Source organism: Canis lupus, chromosome 5 (genome assembly GCF_011100685.1).
Source record: "Canis lupus familiaris isolate Mischka breed German Shepherd chromosome 5, alternate assembly UU_Cfam_GSD_1.0, whole genome shotgun sequence".
Lineage (NCBI taxonomy): Eukaryota > Metazoa > Chordata > Mammalia > Carnivora > Canidae > Canis > Canis lupus.
The window spans coordinates 60933685-60950761 of NC_049226.1; the positions used below are offsets into that span (position 1 = coordinate 60933685).

At 47.9% G+C, this 17077-nt stretch overlaps 1 protein-coding gene and 1 long non-coding RNA gene across 3 annotated transcripts in view; one reads left to right on the plus strand and one right to left on the minus strand.

Moving 5' to 3' along the window:
• Nucleotides 1-514: 514 nt before the first annotated feature.
• DNAJC11 (DnaJ heat shock protein family (Hsp40) member C11) overlaps nucleotides 515-17077 on the minus strand; it is a 75862-nt gene continuing 59299 nt past the window's right edge. For both annotated transcript variants that reach the window (XM_038537817.1, XM_038537818.1), the window contains 10 exons: nucleotides 16407-16480; nucleotides 13214-13403; nucleotides 12524-12609; nucleotides 12039-12155; nucleotides 5528-5683; nucleotides 4390-4459; nucleotides 3882-3939; nucleotides 3606-3748; nucleotides 2478-2607; nucleotides 515-2062 (listed from right to left, as the gene is read on the minus strand). In XM_038537817.1, the coding sequence (XP_038393745.1) occupies nucleotides 2037-2062; nucleotides 2478-2607; nucleotides 3606-3748; nucleotides 3882-3939; nucleotides 4390-4459; nucleotides 5528-5683; nucleotides 12039-12155; nucleotides 12524-12609; nucleotides 13214-13403; nucleotides 16407-16480 (1050 nt within the window). In that variant the 3' untranslated portion in view covers nucleotides 515-2036. The remainder of the gene's footprint in view (nucleotides 2063-2477; nucleotides 2608-3605; nucleotides 3749-3881; nucleotides 3940-4389; nucleotides 4460-5527; nucleotides 5684-12038; nucleotides 12156-12523; nucleotides 12610-13213; nucleotides 13404-16406; nucleotides 16481-17077) is intronic.
• Nucleotides 4417-6441, plus strand: LOC119871906. The gene is made up of 3 exons (XR_005359845.1): nucleotides 4417-4542; nucleotides 4623-4758; nucleotides 4864-6441. It is a non-coding gene; the product is annotated as an uncharacterized LOC119871906 (long non-coding RNA).

The window sequence follows — 17077 nt, forward strand, 5'->3', positions numbered from 1 at the left end:
AACCAAAAGGTGATTTATTGGATCTGGGAATGCTCACATTTTTTCCAAAAATTAATGGTAATTGCTTCTTTGCTTTAAGCCATTTCGGCTTATGAAAGTTTCCACAGGAGTGCTCTGTGTTCAGAATGGGGGGAGGGGGCTGAAGGCTAATTTGAAGGTCTCTCTCCTCCCTACTTTGTGGCTGCCGAGAAGATGGACTTCCTGTGTCCTCTTGGAGAACGGGCAGGGCATGACCACCTCTGACTACAAAAAAAAGGTGACTTGACTTAAAATAGCAACAACAAAAAGCTCCTAAATGAAACCACCCCCAGGAAAACAAGGATACTCGCCTAAATGATCTCCTGACCCTGGACTCTGTTTCTCAGGCAGAGGTCTCATGTGGAAACCACAGCTTCAGGTTCAGCCCATGGTTTCCATAGTGAAGGCCAGGGAGAAGGGAGGGCGTGAGGGCAAGAGGAGGGGGCACGTCCTTACTTTGCTCACCCTTGAAAATGAACATACAGATGCATTAAAATACCATCCCCAGTTTTCAGGAAAGGTTTATTGTGATAAGAGAGTGCCTTCTGTACAGTCCATTTCAGACAAAATTAAGAGAATCAGTGCCCCAAAGAGCCACCTGCCATGGAGGGAACACATGGCTGCGTCCAAAGGCAGTTCACGCCACGCTTATTGCACGATTTACATTCAGAGCAGCAGCTCGTAGAGAAACTTCTTTAAATGGAGATAAATATTACAGAATTGGACAACCTGAACTGTTTTGAAAACTGGAGGAAGAGAGTATTAGCGATGACTCTGGGACCACCGCCAGGAGCGAAGCCTGATTTTAGCAACAGCTGCAGGGGGCTGTCAGAACCACCACCAAAGAGCCAGGGCCTCTTTGCTCATCAGTGACTCGCAGTCACCAGACAGAGCAGGCGGTTCAGGAGCATTCTAGCTCCTAAGGGCTCTGCATCCCCAGAAGAGGCAGGTGAAGGAAGAGGGTCTGGGGAGCAGACACCACAGTCCCCTTAGAGGAGAGAGTTGGGACTAGCGGAGGTGTGGGAGCAGCAGCGCCACCTGCCAGCCGCGTACAAGCAAGTGAGGCTCAGGCCGCCTTGCTCTCCCAGCACCGGGGATTTGGCAAGTACCTGAGCCAGGGTCCAGGGTCCTTTCCACTCTGCCCGGCCCTGCCCCATGCTTCCCCCTCCTCTGGTCCTCTCCCCTGTCCTGTGCTCCAGTGTTGGGGGCAGAGGCATGTCAGCTGAGCCGTTGGGGGGCGGGCTGTGAGGGACGTGAAGGTGGATTGGCTCACACCTGCCTTTTGCCCCCAGGACATGGGTGGCTCCTGGGAGGAAGGGACCTGTGACAGGGCTGGGCCTTGGGACCGGGGGTTACACCTCTCCAGTCCAAGCCACATGCCAGTGGAATGATTCAAGAAGTTCTGGGAGGGGGAAAAAAGACACTAATTTCCAAAGCCATTTGTTCTCAGATAAAAAGCCGATTTATAAACCCACACAATCCTCTCCAGATTCACTGGATAATATTTCAGCAGGAAAAAGTAGTTTTGGGAAGTTGACTGAACAGATGTTCACTTGTTCTGGAGACCTCTGCTCAAGAGAACTTCCTTTCCATTTTGTTTTCCATGCTCGGTGTGGATTTTAGGAAAAGTAGTTCACAGTCCTATGTGTGAGGGCAGGATGTTCCATAAATACCTCACATAGACTGAGCACTACTGGGTGGCTGCAGTCAGCACCCGGGCTCAGGAGCCTAGGGGCCCAGGGGCTGGGGCCTCCCCTCCAGGGACTCGATCCTTGGGTAAACAGCCACAGGCTGTGCTGCAGTTCTGCTTTGGGTGGGGCTGCCTCAGTCCTCCCTCCAGCACCCATGAACGCGGGGTGTCTGTGTGTCCCTCCACATCATTGATACGGTACCACCTTCTCTATAGGAATAATATAAAATAAACACATCTGATGTCTGGGTTTTTTCCCTGCTTCTGGATTTGTAGATTCTCAGGAAGATTTTTTGCAGCCTTTTGTAAATCTGGTTTCTCAAGCAGCTTATCCGTCTGTATCAATCCTGTGAGCTGTGAAAGACAAGACAAACTGTCCCAAAAGGCAACTCTTTCCACGCCTCTCTCCACTGAGGGGTTCAGCCATCACCTGACCAGAGGCTGCCTGGTCTAGAGTGGAGCACAGAACAGGCTGTGGAGAATCAACTGGTTCTAGAACATATAGGAGCAGCTGGGTTTGCCTCCTGCCCAGCCACCCATGCTGCAGTTTGCAAGCAAAGAGCTCAGTGAAATTCCACCTGGGAAGGAACACCACCCCTCCTCAGGGCAGCCCATCACGGGCTCTGAGCAAGTCCCTTGCTCCCAGGCAGATAACACAGGGTTAGGTGGCTGTCACCTCACACTCTGATGTCCCCAGTCCCCATCCGTGGCTGAGGGCCTACCCCCATTGGTACACAGGGCAGGTGACTGCAGAGGGGCAGCTACTCACACTGCTTTGGTATCCTAAGGGCCTCGTTGTCCAGTGCCATCACCTGGTGCAGGACGCCTCGGAACTGGTAAAGCACTTTCAGGTTCTTTTCCTCACCCACACACGGGTCGTAGAACCCCGGCAGTCCAGCCTGTAACAAACACGGTCTTACTCCATGGGGCCTCAGGCCCAGCACCACTGCTGTCTGCTGCCATCTGTGGTCAGTGTGGGCAGGCCTTGACTTTCCCTCAGGAGCTGCCCTCGAGAGATGCACACCATGACCCTGAGAATGTCAGAAAGTTGCCTATTGGGCAGCCCGGGTGGCTCAGCTCAGTGGTTTAGCGCCGCCTTCAGCCCAGGGCCTGATTCTGGAGACCCGGGTCGAGTCCCACATTGGGCTCCCTGCATGGAGCCTGCTTCTCCCTCTGCCTGTGTCTCTGCCTCTCTCTCTGTGTCTCTCATGAACCAACAAAATCTTTTTTTTTTTTTTTAATTTTTTTTTATTTATTTATGATAGGCACACAGTGAGAGAGAGAGAGGCAGAGACACAGGCAGAGGGAGAAGCAGGCTCCATGCACCGGGAGCCTGATGTGGGATTTGATCCTGGGTCTCCAGGATCGCGCCCTGGGCCAAAGGCAGGCGCTAAACCGCTGCGCTACACAGGGATCCCTGAACCAACAAAATCTTAAAAACAAAAACAAAAACACAACAAAACCCTGCCATGTTAGAGCCCCCGGAATTCACGGAAGCCCCATCCTGAATCCTGAGAGAACAAGGTATCTGGCCTGAGTGAATCTGTGCTTTAATTTGCCTTTAGCGTTCCCACCCCTGGGCTCCAGTGTGAACTTCAAATGGGAGATCCCACACTTTCTAGAACAAGGCAAGCAAGGAAGAGAATATAAGCTCACGAACACTGGGCGTTTATATTTTGTTCGCTGCTCTACCTGGCACACAGTCGGAGCTCAGTAAATACTTGCTGTGTGAACGAATGGATGAAGTGAACAGCTCCAGTGTGACCGTAACTTGGGTGCTGGGCAGCACGCCAAACAGAAGAGATTCCACTACGATGGAACGGCCATTCCAAGGCGCCAGGCTATCCCCATGGCCCACAGGCCTTTCGTGTCTGAATCCCATGGGTGTGTGCTCTACCTTGGAGGCCTCCGTGAGGATGAGCTTCGAGTCTTTCACCAGGCACTGCAGGGGCACGGTCACGTCAATCACCTTCACTTTCTCGCTCTTCTTGCTCTTGTCATTGACGAACTTCCCGTACCAGGCGTTGACAATGATAAGCCCTGAGGATGGCTCGGTCTAAGCAGGGGCGGGGCTCAGTGGGGCACCCTTCTTGGAGCCTGGGCTGCAGGAGTGCTGTGCTCCTTTGAGACCCCCAGCACCCACCCTACCCCGAGGGAGGCCATGCCTTCTCACCCATTCTGGACTCTTCTGCCTCAATTATTCTTCGGACAGATTCCTGCATCAACCGAACCTGCGAAGAACAAGGAGGGCACCTATCAGGGCCCTTCCTGGGCTCTACCTCTCATGCTTGGGTGCATTTTAACTCCTCCTCTGTTCACAGAAAACCCAACGGTACCCCTGCATGTATGCTGGATATGTCTGTTCTGTCACCTAACACCAGTTCACTTACAGGGAAGAAAAGAGGACAGTACCCTCCAGTTCTTGGAAAATCCTGTTATGCCTTTTGAGGGTAACTGTATCTAATCTTTAGGACAGCGACTGGAGTTTGCGGAATCGTATCCCATAGGGATTAGAGAGGTGGAGTGTGATGTGCTCCCCGAGCCCGGTCAGAGGTTTATCGTTGGCAGAGGGTGAGGAGCACCCTCCCACCCCCCGCAGTCTGCTCTGTGTGGCAGCATGGTGATATGCAGAGCCACACAGAGCAAAAGGACTTCCGGGGGTGCATTTCTGCAGCACTTACGGCAGCTTCTGCCTCTTGCTTCTTTTGCAGAATGTCAGTGGCTGTGCTTTGCCTTTGCTTTTCCAACTCCCTTAAGCGAGAAGAACACAAGCCACATGTTAGTGAGGAGTGAGGCAACAGAGCCCCTCGTTGGACCTGCGCCTGGCAAACAGTGTGAGCTCTTACTGCATTCCTGGTTCTGCAGCTTTAGAAAATATTTCCAAGACAATTTCAAGCAAATCTGTTCCTTTTAGGCCTCTGCAGCTTCCCTTTCTTTTGTCCCTGGATGGCTTTCCCCCACTCCTCACCAGAGCACACAGGAAGCCCACTGCTGGGGAATCAAGCCCCTGCCTGATGAGAATCTCAGCATGGTGAGCAGCTGGAGGAGAGGTGAGGGCCACAGGGAAAGCCACCTCCTGGGGGTGATTCTAGAATACTTCTGGGAGGGACAATGCTTACTGCTTTAGGTACAAAGTATACTTTTTTCTTACCTAGCAAAGAACAGAGACAGCAAACACCCATCCTGTCAGAAGACCTGACCCCACACATTCTTCTTTTAAGCCTCAAGCCTCCTAGGGAACCAGGGCTCTAAACTGCCGGAATCTGAATGCTGGAGGGGCCCAAAAAATGAGATTCCCTCAGCTTGGTGACTTATTCTATTAGCATTAGAAGTAATGAATCTAAACTACCTCTTGGATGGAATGCTATGCTCCAGTGGGTTATCTACAAGAAACTGTAAAAATATACGAACGTTTCTATAACTTTCAAGACTACAGTTAATACACGCCTCTGTAAGAACTCAAATGTACCCCTACTGGACTCAGTGTGAGGAAAAGAAATGGTCAGAGTAAGAACAGGGGACTTTCTATTTCTTGTGGTCATGGTGTAGAGTCTGCACAATTTTGTGAACTAGCTCTAACCCCTTCTGGGAGTCAAAAGGGCAAGTGAAGGGGGCGCAGTAGCAGTGCTGCCAGTGGGAACAGTCAGCACCCACTGGGTACTTACTACAGGCCGGATGCTGTGCCCAGCTTCACAGGTATGCATTAATTTCCCTAGGAGCCCTCTGAGTAGCTTCTATCATGATCATACCCGTCTTAAAGACAAGGAAACTGAGGCACAGAGTTGTTTAGTGAAACCCTGGGACATGTTAGGAACTCACTTCTCTTTTTGAGCCCTGAGGTACGGTTTGATGACCAGACGATGAAGAGCGAAGTAGACCACGAGCGGCCCCACGGTGGCATAGAACACGGCGCTGGGAAGAAGCTGGTCCGTCAAGTGAATAGGGAAGAAGTAGGTTTGACTGGCCCTGTTTAACCTGAAAACAAAGATGAAACAGAACACCCAAGATAGGTTTCCAGGGAAGGGTGATGGAGGTCTCAGCCACAGGGCGAGAACTCTAGATACACACACCACCAGTTCCAGCTGGTTTCATTATCTACACACCTTCTAGTCCCTATTCCAAAGCTGAGCTGCTGGATTTCATGTCTGTGACAGAAGAAAGATCCCACTGCCTGCTAATTCTGGGCAAAGCAGCGACCACTGCTTTACCAGAGTGACAGTGGCTTTAGAGGACAGGAGCGGGCACCTCCCGAGGCCCTGGACACAGAGACAGAGACCTCTCTGCCCTCAAACTATTCTGTTGAAAGTAGTGGGTGATGATCTCCAAAGCTGGCAGATTGAAGAGATTCTGCTTCTAGTAATGTCCCAGTAGCTCCTATTGCACCAGTCATCCAACAGGTAAGCGCTGTAAACCCTGACCACAAACTACAAAGACTCTCGGGTACTGAGGAGCGACAAGAGGCCGGCAAGTGCACAGGAGGGCAAGTCTTAGCTGCTACTGTGTGGTTGGCAAACATGGGGAGGAAATCTGCAGTCCTGTGAGTCTGAAGGCCCAGAGCTCGGAGTCTGAAGCAACCACAGCAGCTGGGAAGTAGGGGGTTCCCCAACAAGGGAAATCAGAGATGGGCAACCCCAAGTTCTTTTTTATAAAAGATTTTATTTATTTGTTTGTTTATTTATTTAAAGATTTTATTTATTTATTCATGAGATACAGAGAAAGAGAGGCAGGGGACACAGGCCGAGGGAGAAGTAGGCTCCATGCAGGGAGCCCGATGTGGGACTCGATCCTGGGTCTCCAGTTAAACCGCTGAGCCACCTGGGCTGCCCTTATATATTTATTCATGGGAGACACACAAAGAGAGAGGCAGAGAGAGAAACAGGCTCCATGTAGAGAGCCTGATGTGGGACTCGATCCTCAAACTCCAGGATCACACTCTGGGCTGAAGGCAGGTACTCAACCGCTGAGCCACCCAGGTGTCCCAGCCCTAAGTTCTTTATGTAAACACCGCACAGATCCCCAGTCTCTTGGCGGCCTTGGCTACAAGTGAAATAATTGTGTGGTTCTAGCTGCTGCCACACACGAGTGAGTCCCAGTTCACTGACTGATTTTGCCAATTACCTTCAAAAAGGAAAAATCAACACTTTTTTTGGGATCATAACAGAATATAGACCCTCTATGCTATATTATTCAGAACACCCAAGATATGATACAAATGACTCTATATACCAAGATATACAAGAGAAAAAGATAATGAACTGTGACCAACCCCAGATGACCCAGACTGGAAGGGATTTTAGAGTGCTACTTCATGTCCAAGACAACATACAATGCATGGGCTAAATAGCAGACCGGAGATGAGAGCAGTCAGTGAACTTGTAGACAGAGCAACAGAAATTACCCAATATGAAGAACCAAGAAAAAAAACTGAAGGCAAATGGGCAGAGCCTCAGAAACTTGTGGAACACTAAGAGATTTAGTGTATAAGTAATTAGGGCCCCAAAGAGGAGAGAGAGGGCAGGAACTAAGATTTGAAGAATTAATGGCCTAAAAATTCCAAATTTGAGGTAGGACCTAAACTTACAGATGCGAGGAGTTTAGCAAACCCCAAGCAGCATAAATACAACAGAAACCACATGTATATAAACTGCAGGTACAAACTGCTGGGGAAAAAAGCTTAAAAAAAGAAAATGGAGGGATCCCTGGGTGGCGCAGCGGTTTGGCGCCTGCCTTTGGCCCAGGGTGCGATCCTGGAGACCCGGGATCGAATCCCACATCGGGCTCCCGGTGCATGGAGCCTGCTTCTCCCTCTGCCTGTGTCTCTGCCTCTCTCTCTCTCTCTGTGTGACTATCATAAATAAATAAAAAATTAAAAAAAAAAAAAGAAAATGGAAAATTAGTCAGGAAAACAAACAAACAAAGACATCACATTCAGGGGGATAATGATTCAAATGACCATTGATGTGTTACCAGAAAGAATGGCGGCCAGAAGCCAGCAGAGTAACATCCTGGGAGCACTGAAAGAATAAATCTGTTAACCCTGAATTCTACATTCAGGGACAATATCCTTCAGAATAAATGCAACTCCAGAATCGGCAAAGAACACTCAAAAAATAAGAAACCAGGGCAGCTCGGGTGGCTCAGCAGTTTAGCACTGCCTTCAGCTCAGGGTGTGATCCTGGAGACCTGGGATCAAGTCCCATGTCAGGCTCCCTACATGGAACCTGCTTCTCCCTCTGCCTGTGTCTCTGCCTCTCTCTCTTTCTCTCTGTCTCTCATGAATAAATAAATAAAACATTAAAAAAAAAAAAAAGAAACCAAACCACCCAATAATAAAACAGACAAAAGATTTGAATGAAGACTTCACTAAAAAAACAAACAAAAGATCTGGATGGCAAATAAGCGCATGGAAAGATGTTCAACATCCTAGACGTCAGGGAGACACAAATCAAAATCACAACGGATGTACTCACATACCTGCAGAGAAACAGCCAAAGTGAACAGGATGACCATTCCAAGCAAGGGCTGTCGAGGATGTGGAGCCACTGGGGCTCTCACAGGCTATGGGTTGGGGTGGGGGAAGTAACAGGAAGCCATCACCTGGAAGGCGGCTTAGTACTTTCCTATCAAGTGGAACATACACCTACCATTCAGCTCAGCATGCCTGCTCCTAGGTATTTATTTACCCAAGATAAATAAAAACTTATGTTCACACAAAACTTATATGTGAATGTTTACTGGCTTTATCTGTAATTGCTAAAAATTGGAAACTGAAATGTCCTTAAACGGATAAGCAGATAAACCGTGGTAGATCAACACAACATAATGCCAAACAGCAATAAAAAGGGACACACTACTGATGTATGCAACCATAAGGACATATCTTAAATGCATTATGCTCATGAAAGAAGCACAAAAGGCCTCACAACTCTATGATTCCAATTATATGACTTTTTGAAACAGGCAAAAATATAGGGAATGAAAACAGGTCAGTAGCCAAGGGCCTGGGAGACCACACAAAGGCCATGAGACAATTTTTGGGGACAATGGAAATGTGCTCTATCTTGATTGTGATGGTGGTTACATGACTTATGTGATTGTCAAAACTCCCAGGATTGTATAATAAGACAGATGAATTTTAATTTCTGTAAATTTAACATCAATGAAGCTTGACTTTCAAAATTATAGCAGGGGCACCTGGGTGGCTCGGTGGTCAAGTGTCTGCCTTTGGCTCAGGTCATAATCCCAGGGTCCTGGGATCAAGTCCCGCATCAGGCTCCTTGCAGGCAGCCTGCTTCTCCCTCTGCCTCTGTCTCTCATGAATAAATAAATAAAATCTTTAAAAATAAAGTGATATATCTAGATAGAATGTAATAATAAAATATAAAAGCAGAATAAATAAAAAATAGAGACATTTTCTTTCTTTTTTTTTTTAAAAAATTTTTTTTAATTTTTATTTATTTGTGATAGTCACAGAGAGAGAGAGAGAATGAGGCAGAGACACAGGCAGAGGGAGAAGCAGGTTCCATGCACCGGGAGCCCGACGTGGGATTCGATCCCGGGTCTCCAGGATCGCGCCCTGGGCCAAAGGCAGGCGCCAAACCGCTACGCCACCCAGGGATCCCTAGAGACATTTTCTTGATAAAGAATACTAAGAGGTCATCATTGGTAGACTTACAACAGTATAAGAAAAGCTGAAGAAAGTTCTTCAGGCCAAAGAAATGAGTATCAGAAGGAAAATCAGATTCTTAGGAAGGAATAAGGAACACTAGAAATGGTTAAAAAAAAAAAAAAACAAACATGGGCAAAGATGACTCCCCCCCTTTTTGATTTAACACATATAGATGTACAAATATATACATATAAAACTACTGAAAGCCAGAATTAACATATTCTTGTGGAGACTATAATGTGTGTAATTATAACACATGTGACAAGTACAGCATAAAGAACACAGGGATGGGTAATGGCCCTACAAGTTTTCAAGGTTCTTTCATTTTACATCAAGTATACAATATTAAGTCTAAACAGATGATAAAAGGTTAACAATGTGTAATCACTAGAGCAACCACTAAGGAAAAAAAAAGTACAAAGAGGTATAGCTAAAAAATCAATAGGTAAATCAAAATGGAATGCTAAAAATATTTAGTAAGGACGGTTAGAAGAACAAGAAATCAGAAGGGAAGAAAAGAAGACAAATAATAAATAACAGGCCTAAAACCAACCATACCAACAATTACATTAAATATTACTGGACTAAACACTCCAATTAAGTAAGAAACTGGGATCCCTGGGTGGCTCAGCGGTTTAGTGCCTGCCTTCCGCCCAGGGAGTGACCCTGGAGTCCCGGGATCGAGTCCCACATCGGGCTCCCTGCATGGAGCCTGCTTCTCCCTCTGCCTGTGTCTCTGCCTCTCTCTCTCTCTCTCTCTCTCCCTGTTTCTCATGAATAAATATATAAAATCTTAAAAAAAAAAAAAAAAAGAAAAAGAAACCAAATGAATGGATGCATGCTGTCTATGAGACACCCTGTATATATGAACACAGAAGATAGGTTAAGGTAAACAGACAGAAAAAGATAAGTCACATAAACAGTAAGCATAAGAAGCCTGGAGTAGCTATACGAACATCAGATAAAGCAGATTTCAAATCAAAGAGCGCTGCTAGAGATGAAATTCACGAAGCCAAAACTGACAAAGGAAGAAACAGAATTTTACACTCAGCAGGAGATTTTAATACTACTTTCTCAGCAACTTAAAGAAAACGGCCCCAAGTCGGTAAAGTCATAGAACTTCTGGTTTCTGATGAATGTTGTCAACCACCTTGACCTACTGGTATTTATAGAATACTATGCCCAAAAACTACAGAATACATGTTCTTCTCAAGTGCACATGATCACCCAGGTCGATTACATGGTGGGCTCTAAAACAAGTGCCAATATATTTAAAAAGGCTGGAATCATACATTATATGTTTTCTGACCAAAATGAAATTAAATTGAAATCACTAATCAGTTATAGAGAAAAACCCAAATATTTAGAAATTAAGCAATACATTTCCATAAGTGAACCTAGAAAACAGTTTGAATTGAATAATAATGATATAACATATCCAAAGGATAACTGGCTGGCTCAGTGGTTGAGTGTCTGCCTTGGGCTTAGGTCATGATCCTGGGGTCCTGGGATTGAGTCTCGCATCGGGCTCCTGCATGGAACCTGCTTCTTCTCCCTCTGCCTGTGTCTCTGCCTCTCTCTGTGTGTCTCTCATGAACAAATAAATAAAATCTTTAAGAAACAAAACAAAAAAATAACATCCAAATTTGTGCGATGGGGTGAAACAGTGTTTAAAGCCTTAAATGTTTGTTTATATTAGAAAAGAAAGGTTTTATTTATATATATATTTTTATTTATATATTTTTAAGATTTTATTTATTTACTCATGAGACACACACACACAAACACACACACACACACACACAAAGAGAGAGAGAGAGAGAGAGAGAGAGAGAGAGAGAGAGAGAGGCAGAGACAGGCAGATGGAGAAGCAGGCTCCATGCAGGGAGCCTGATGTGGTACTCAACTCAGGACTCCAGGATCATGCCCTGAGTTGAAGGCAGACTCTCAACCGCTGAGCCACCCAGGTGCCCCAAGAAAAAAGGTTTTAAGTTAACCTAAGGCTGGGCTTTAAAAAGCTAGAAAAAGCAGCAATATGAATATATAGAAAGAAGAAGAAAGAGAAATAGGGTAGAGCTGTAACTGTGAGAGTTGTCAGTGCAGGAAGGTACTTCAAGCCAGCAGGCTGGATGGGGCCATCTGGGGAGGGAGTCTACACAGACAAGGACTGGGTCCCACTGTGACGTTGCCACATACAAGCAACCGACTATCATGTAACAGAGACCATACTGAGAGGCCGGAAGGCAGGAAGGCTCAGCACTGGAGCAGGGAGGAGTCTCTGTGTGGATGGGAACGGTCTGCTATGGAGGGATAAACAGACGCTGCATAGGCTGGTGGAGGCCCTGCACATGTCATGCATGGGAAAGGCAGTGCTGATGAGCGGGCATGCAGGACCGGTACTGGGACCCCCCAGGAAGGGAGAGATGCAATTGGCTTGGAGGATGGGCCAGCAGAGCAGGTGGCAGCTCCCTGAGAGACTCAGACCCTGAGTGAACAATGGGCTCTAGGACTTCTTGACGTTGGCGTATACACTTAAGACAGGGGCAGCTTTATTTTTTAAGAACAAAATTACAAAGCAAAGTAAGTCTATTTCGTCCTTAAAGTGGGTGAAGCCTGGGTGAGTGACAAGTTGCCAGATAATTCTTGGCCAGTTCAACTTACTTGACTTTGAGAGAAACGCCCTGAGGGACTCCAACGCTGACAGCTGCGCCTAGGACGCTGTGCCTGGAGATTTTCCTTTCTGCTCCGTACTCCACCACCGTCCCAAAGAAGCCTGCCCTGCAGGGAGTGCAAGGCCTAAGCAAGTGGCTTTCCATCTCTCCCGGTCCCCACAGGCACCTGTCACTCAGAACAGAGGCTGGGCCCCCCTATTCTGTCCCTCCCTCTCAGCTCCCCACCCTACCCCCATCCTCAGCCCCAGGAGTCGGTCTTGACGGACACTTCTGGTCAGTGAGCAGAAGCAAGTCAGCACGCTAGTGGTGCAGTTCTATCAGCTTCAAGGTCCTCGAGGCAGGGACTGCAGGGTGGTAAACCCCATGCCCTCGCAATAGGGGCTCTTGAGAAATGTGGCCAGCTCGAGCGGGCCACTGACACCAGGCTCTGCAATCAGAACCCCCTACCTGATTTGCAGCCAGGTCAGGACTTACTTCAGGGACCCTTTCACGCGCGTCTGGTCATCGTCCTGGAATTTGTGCTGATAGCTGATCAGTGCAAAGGAGTGAGGGATTCCAAGCTGGGGAGACAGCGAGAAGAAGAGAAGGCACAGCTAGTGCCCGGGACTCTGCAGGAAGATGGCCACCGAGTGCACCTGTGGGCGCTCGTTGTGGGTGGGCCTCTTGGGCACGGGCCATGATCTGTGTGTGGAGATTTACTAGTGGCCAGTATTTGCAACCCGGGAGAGCTCACATAAAACCCCAGTTTCCTCATATCTCATGAAAATAGAACATTCTGTGTCAAGGAGCTGTGTTCTTACATGGCAGCAGGTGCTGAGTGCTGAGGAGTAGCTGCCCTTTGAAGTGGGGTGTCTCTCATTCTCTGTGTCCCTGCCCGCCATGGTGGGACCCGAGTGCCTGACTCTGCTCTGGGATCACTTACTAACCTGGGCATTTTCCCAACCTTATTCTGTGCACTTCTACTATAAGATGTACAAAGGACATTTTGCTTTAGGGTAACTGGAGCACAGCTACCCTTGGAAGCCTGAAACAACAGGATTTCAACACTCCTGCATGTGTGTGAGCCAAACTGGCCCTTTAGGACGTCTCCTGGCACTCAGACTCAGGGAGGGTGACCAGGGTAAGAGGTACAATGGGCACACGAAGGTGCAGCTCTGTCCTCACCTGCAGGGCCACCGTGAAATGGCTGGTCTTGGTGTCCCGGACGATGCTAGTGTTCATGGCTGACTGGATGCCCCACCGCCACTGCAGGTAGCCCACGGTGTTCTTGTCTAGGTTTCGAGCCAGGACTGTGGTGAGGCCAGGCCGGATTCCACGGGATGAAAACTGCAGAGCACAGTTTGTCGTCACAAAGCTGTGGGGACACACAGATGGAAAGGGTCCTGGGTGACACCTGGTTCTCAGCTACTCCCTCTCCCTTCTGTGAATCCCTGGGCCCCACTGGGAAAATGGGACGTTAAGCCTTTCTCTTTGAGAGGGAGAGAAGGTGTCCTGGTGAGTCTTCCTAGTGGCCCTCCTTGCTGACGTGCACTGCCCACTCATCCCATTCTAACTTTAGATATAACTGAATGTCTGTTTTGAAAACCAGTAGGTCCTATCCTACTGCAGGTTAGAATCACCTCTGGGTGGGGGAAAGCTGCAGACTGGAATCACCCAGCTACTCTAAAAAACACTCATGGTCAGTTCCTACATGCTGGGATTCTGACGTACAGGCTTGAGTGTTAAAGCTTGCCAGGTGATTCTAATGTGTAGCAAAGCTGGGGACCCCTTATCTGGAGACCACCCCAGACCAATTAAGTCAGAGTTTTGGGCTGGGGGCCAGGCATCATCTATTTCTCTAGGACCACCCATGTGATTCTGGTGTCCACCCATGGCTGTGTATGCAGAAAGCCAGTACAGTAAACCTTTCAGTAAAACTGAAAGGCATCTCAAGTTTGTTTCCAAGGGAGTCAGCCCCACCTTCTGGCTAAAAAGGGGTATTTCATTTCAACAACAGAGGAATTCACACCACTATACCCAAAGTGTTAAAAGGTGAGCAAACAGCCTAATATTTACCAGACTGCCAAAGTCTGGTTTCTTTCTCTTTCCTAAGCTCAAGAAGTAATACTTCTGCCATTAAGTAATAATAACTATGAGAGCTCTGATCATACTGCTCTTGCAGGCTTCCAGTAACTCCTCATGGCTAAATGGATGAACAAGTTACTCCTCCTCTCCACAGGGTCCCCAACCCAAACTTTGCCTTGTTTCTCTCATCACACTGGAGACCAGCTGCTTGTTTCTGCTTCCACCACACTGGGGTCAGGGGAGGCAAGCAGGGAGGAGAGACACCAAAGTCATCCCAGAATTTCAAGACAGATGGTGGCACTTAAAAGAATCAAAAGATAAAGACTGGGATCCTTGCTTAATTGAAGTAGTAAGATTTAGTCTTTTTATCCAGCATGTCCTAGAGAGAGACTGACAGAGAGAGGGAGAGAGGGAGAGAGAGAGAGAGAGAGAGAGGGAGGCACTGGCCCGGGAGACCAAGAACATTCTGCAGGCTGTCTGCATCTTCAGGGCTGACACTACACTCCCAACCAACCCCATGACCACCAGTCTGGACTCATAAATAGCCTGACCACAGGACCAGGGCCTTGAAGAAAAGACACTATGTCAAGAGACTGATATCCCAGTTTATATATCTGTGTTCTCAAGTCTGATAAACTCTGGGCACAATGATAACACTCAATTCTCAAACCTGTAAAGGCCGATAAACAGGACACCCTAGTCTCTGTCCTCTGGGGCCACTCAACAGATGGGCACTGAGGTTCAATCAGAACAAAAGGTGGGGGATCCCTGGGTGGCGCAGCAGCTGGGCGCCTGCCTTTGGCCCAGGGCGCGATCCTGGAGACCCGGGATCGAATCCCACGTTGGGCTCCCTGCATGGAGCCTGCTTCTCCCTCTGCCTGTGTCTCTGCCTCTCTCTCTCTCACTCTCTGTGACTATCATTAAAAAAAAAAAAAAAAAAAAAAACAAAAAAAAAAACAAAAGGTGGGCAGCCCCGGTGGCGCAGTGGTTTGGCGCCGCCTGCAGCCCGGGGCGTGATCCTGGAGACCTGGGATCGAGTCCCACATTGGGCTCCCTGCATGGTACCTGCTTCTCCCTCTGCCTGTGTCTCTGCCTCTCTCTCTAGCTGTGTCTCTATGAATAAATAAATTAAAAAAAAAAAAAAAAAAGAACAAAAGGCCAACAGCTTTCCCTCGGTCAAGCATCTCCTAAATGTGCCTGATCTAAGAATGACCGAGGTGCTTGACAGAAGTACAGATTCCTGGGCCTCGTAGGAGACCCGACTCAGCTGGTGTGGGGAGTAGGGGCAGGAATCTATGCACTCAGTTGGCACCAGGAGTGACAGACCTATGCAGACAAGCTTAGGACAACATGTATGTCTACTCTTTGCCTAAAGTCGTGGTTAAAAGTGCAAATTGGGTGGCCCTGGTGGCTCAGTGGTTTAGTGCTGCCTTCAGCCCAGGGCATGATCCTGGAGACCCAGGATTGAGCCCCACATTGGGGTCCCTGCGTGGAGCCTGCTTCTCCCTCTGCTTGTGTCTCTGCCTCCCTCTCTCTCTCTGTGTCTCTCATGAATTTAAAAAAAAAAAAATGCAAATCCTCATCCCTTCCCAGACCCACTGAACCAGGTCCTGGAGCAGAGGCCTATGATGCCATGTGTACTCCATCCTAGGACTCCTTTAACTATATTTCCTCCCCAGAGGAAAGAGATTTTATTTTACCTTCTACCCAGTTCTTTTATCTGAGCTCACACAGGTAACCCAACATGGGAACTAAGGACATGCCTGTGGTTCTAGAAGGGCAGCCTTGTACAGTTGTAGGAGCAGGATATCACTGCAACAGCAATGATGAAGGAGAGCTGGCGGGGGGCATTATTACTCCAGCGTCTGCACATCTCACTGATGACCAGGCAGTCTCACAAGTGCCTCACTATTTAATACAGACCCTTTCTAGAACTTGACATACATTCTCGGAGATAAAGAAATGATCCACAAGTTCATCAATCTTTCAGGACACTGACCAGTTTTGTCTCTAGTTTCTCCTGGTGCTCACAGCCCCACAAAGGAGGAGACTGGCCTGCATAGTAGGAGCTGGGCCCAGGGCAGGGACAGGCAGCAGCAGCAGATGACTCCTTCCTGAGCCCACTCTCTGCGCTATGTACACCCTGCCCCAGCTCTGCCAGTGCCGCAGGGTCTGCCCCTGGTGACCTTGTAGGGCAGAAAAGGTAACTCCAGATGATCGTGACAAAAAGAATACAAAGCTTCTAGTCTGCTTAATCTACAAAGACCATCAGAGAGGATTTCTCTATATTTACCATCTTGGTGTGAGATTACGGAAGAGCTTCAGACCAAATAAAGGTCCCTGCAGATCCCCGGCTCCAAATTCTAACTGTTCAAAAGAGAAAAAGAGAGTGTTAGTGGTGTTTACTTTCTTTTTTTGTTTGTTTACTTTCATAGCAGCAACACATGTCTCAGGGGAACACCTCTGGTTATGATTCCTTCTTTTAAAATACTGAAAGGGACCATAAGGGAAGGAGCGGAAACTGAGTGGGGAAAAATTAGAGAGGAAGATAAATCACAGGAGACTCCTAAACTCTGGGAAAAAAGGGCTGCAGGGGGGAGGGGGTGGCAGGGTGGGTCACTGGGTGACAGGCACTAAGGAGGGCACGTGATAAGACAAGCACTGGGTATAATACTGTATGTTGGCAAATTGAATTTAAATTAAAAAAAAAATTCCTTCTTTTAATTCAATGCCTTTGGCGTTTGCCAGGGCTCTAAGAGTACGGGCTGGAAGATATATATATATTTTTAATTTTATTTATTTATTCATGAGAAACAGAGAGAGAGAGGGGCAGAGGGAGAAGCAGGCTCCATGCAGGGAGCCCAATGTGGGACTCTATCCCGGGACTCTAGGATCACGCTCCGGGCCGAAGGCAGGCGCTAAACCGCTGAACCACCCAGGCATCCCTGGAAGATTTTTTTTCAG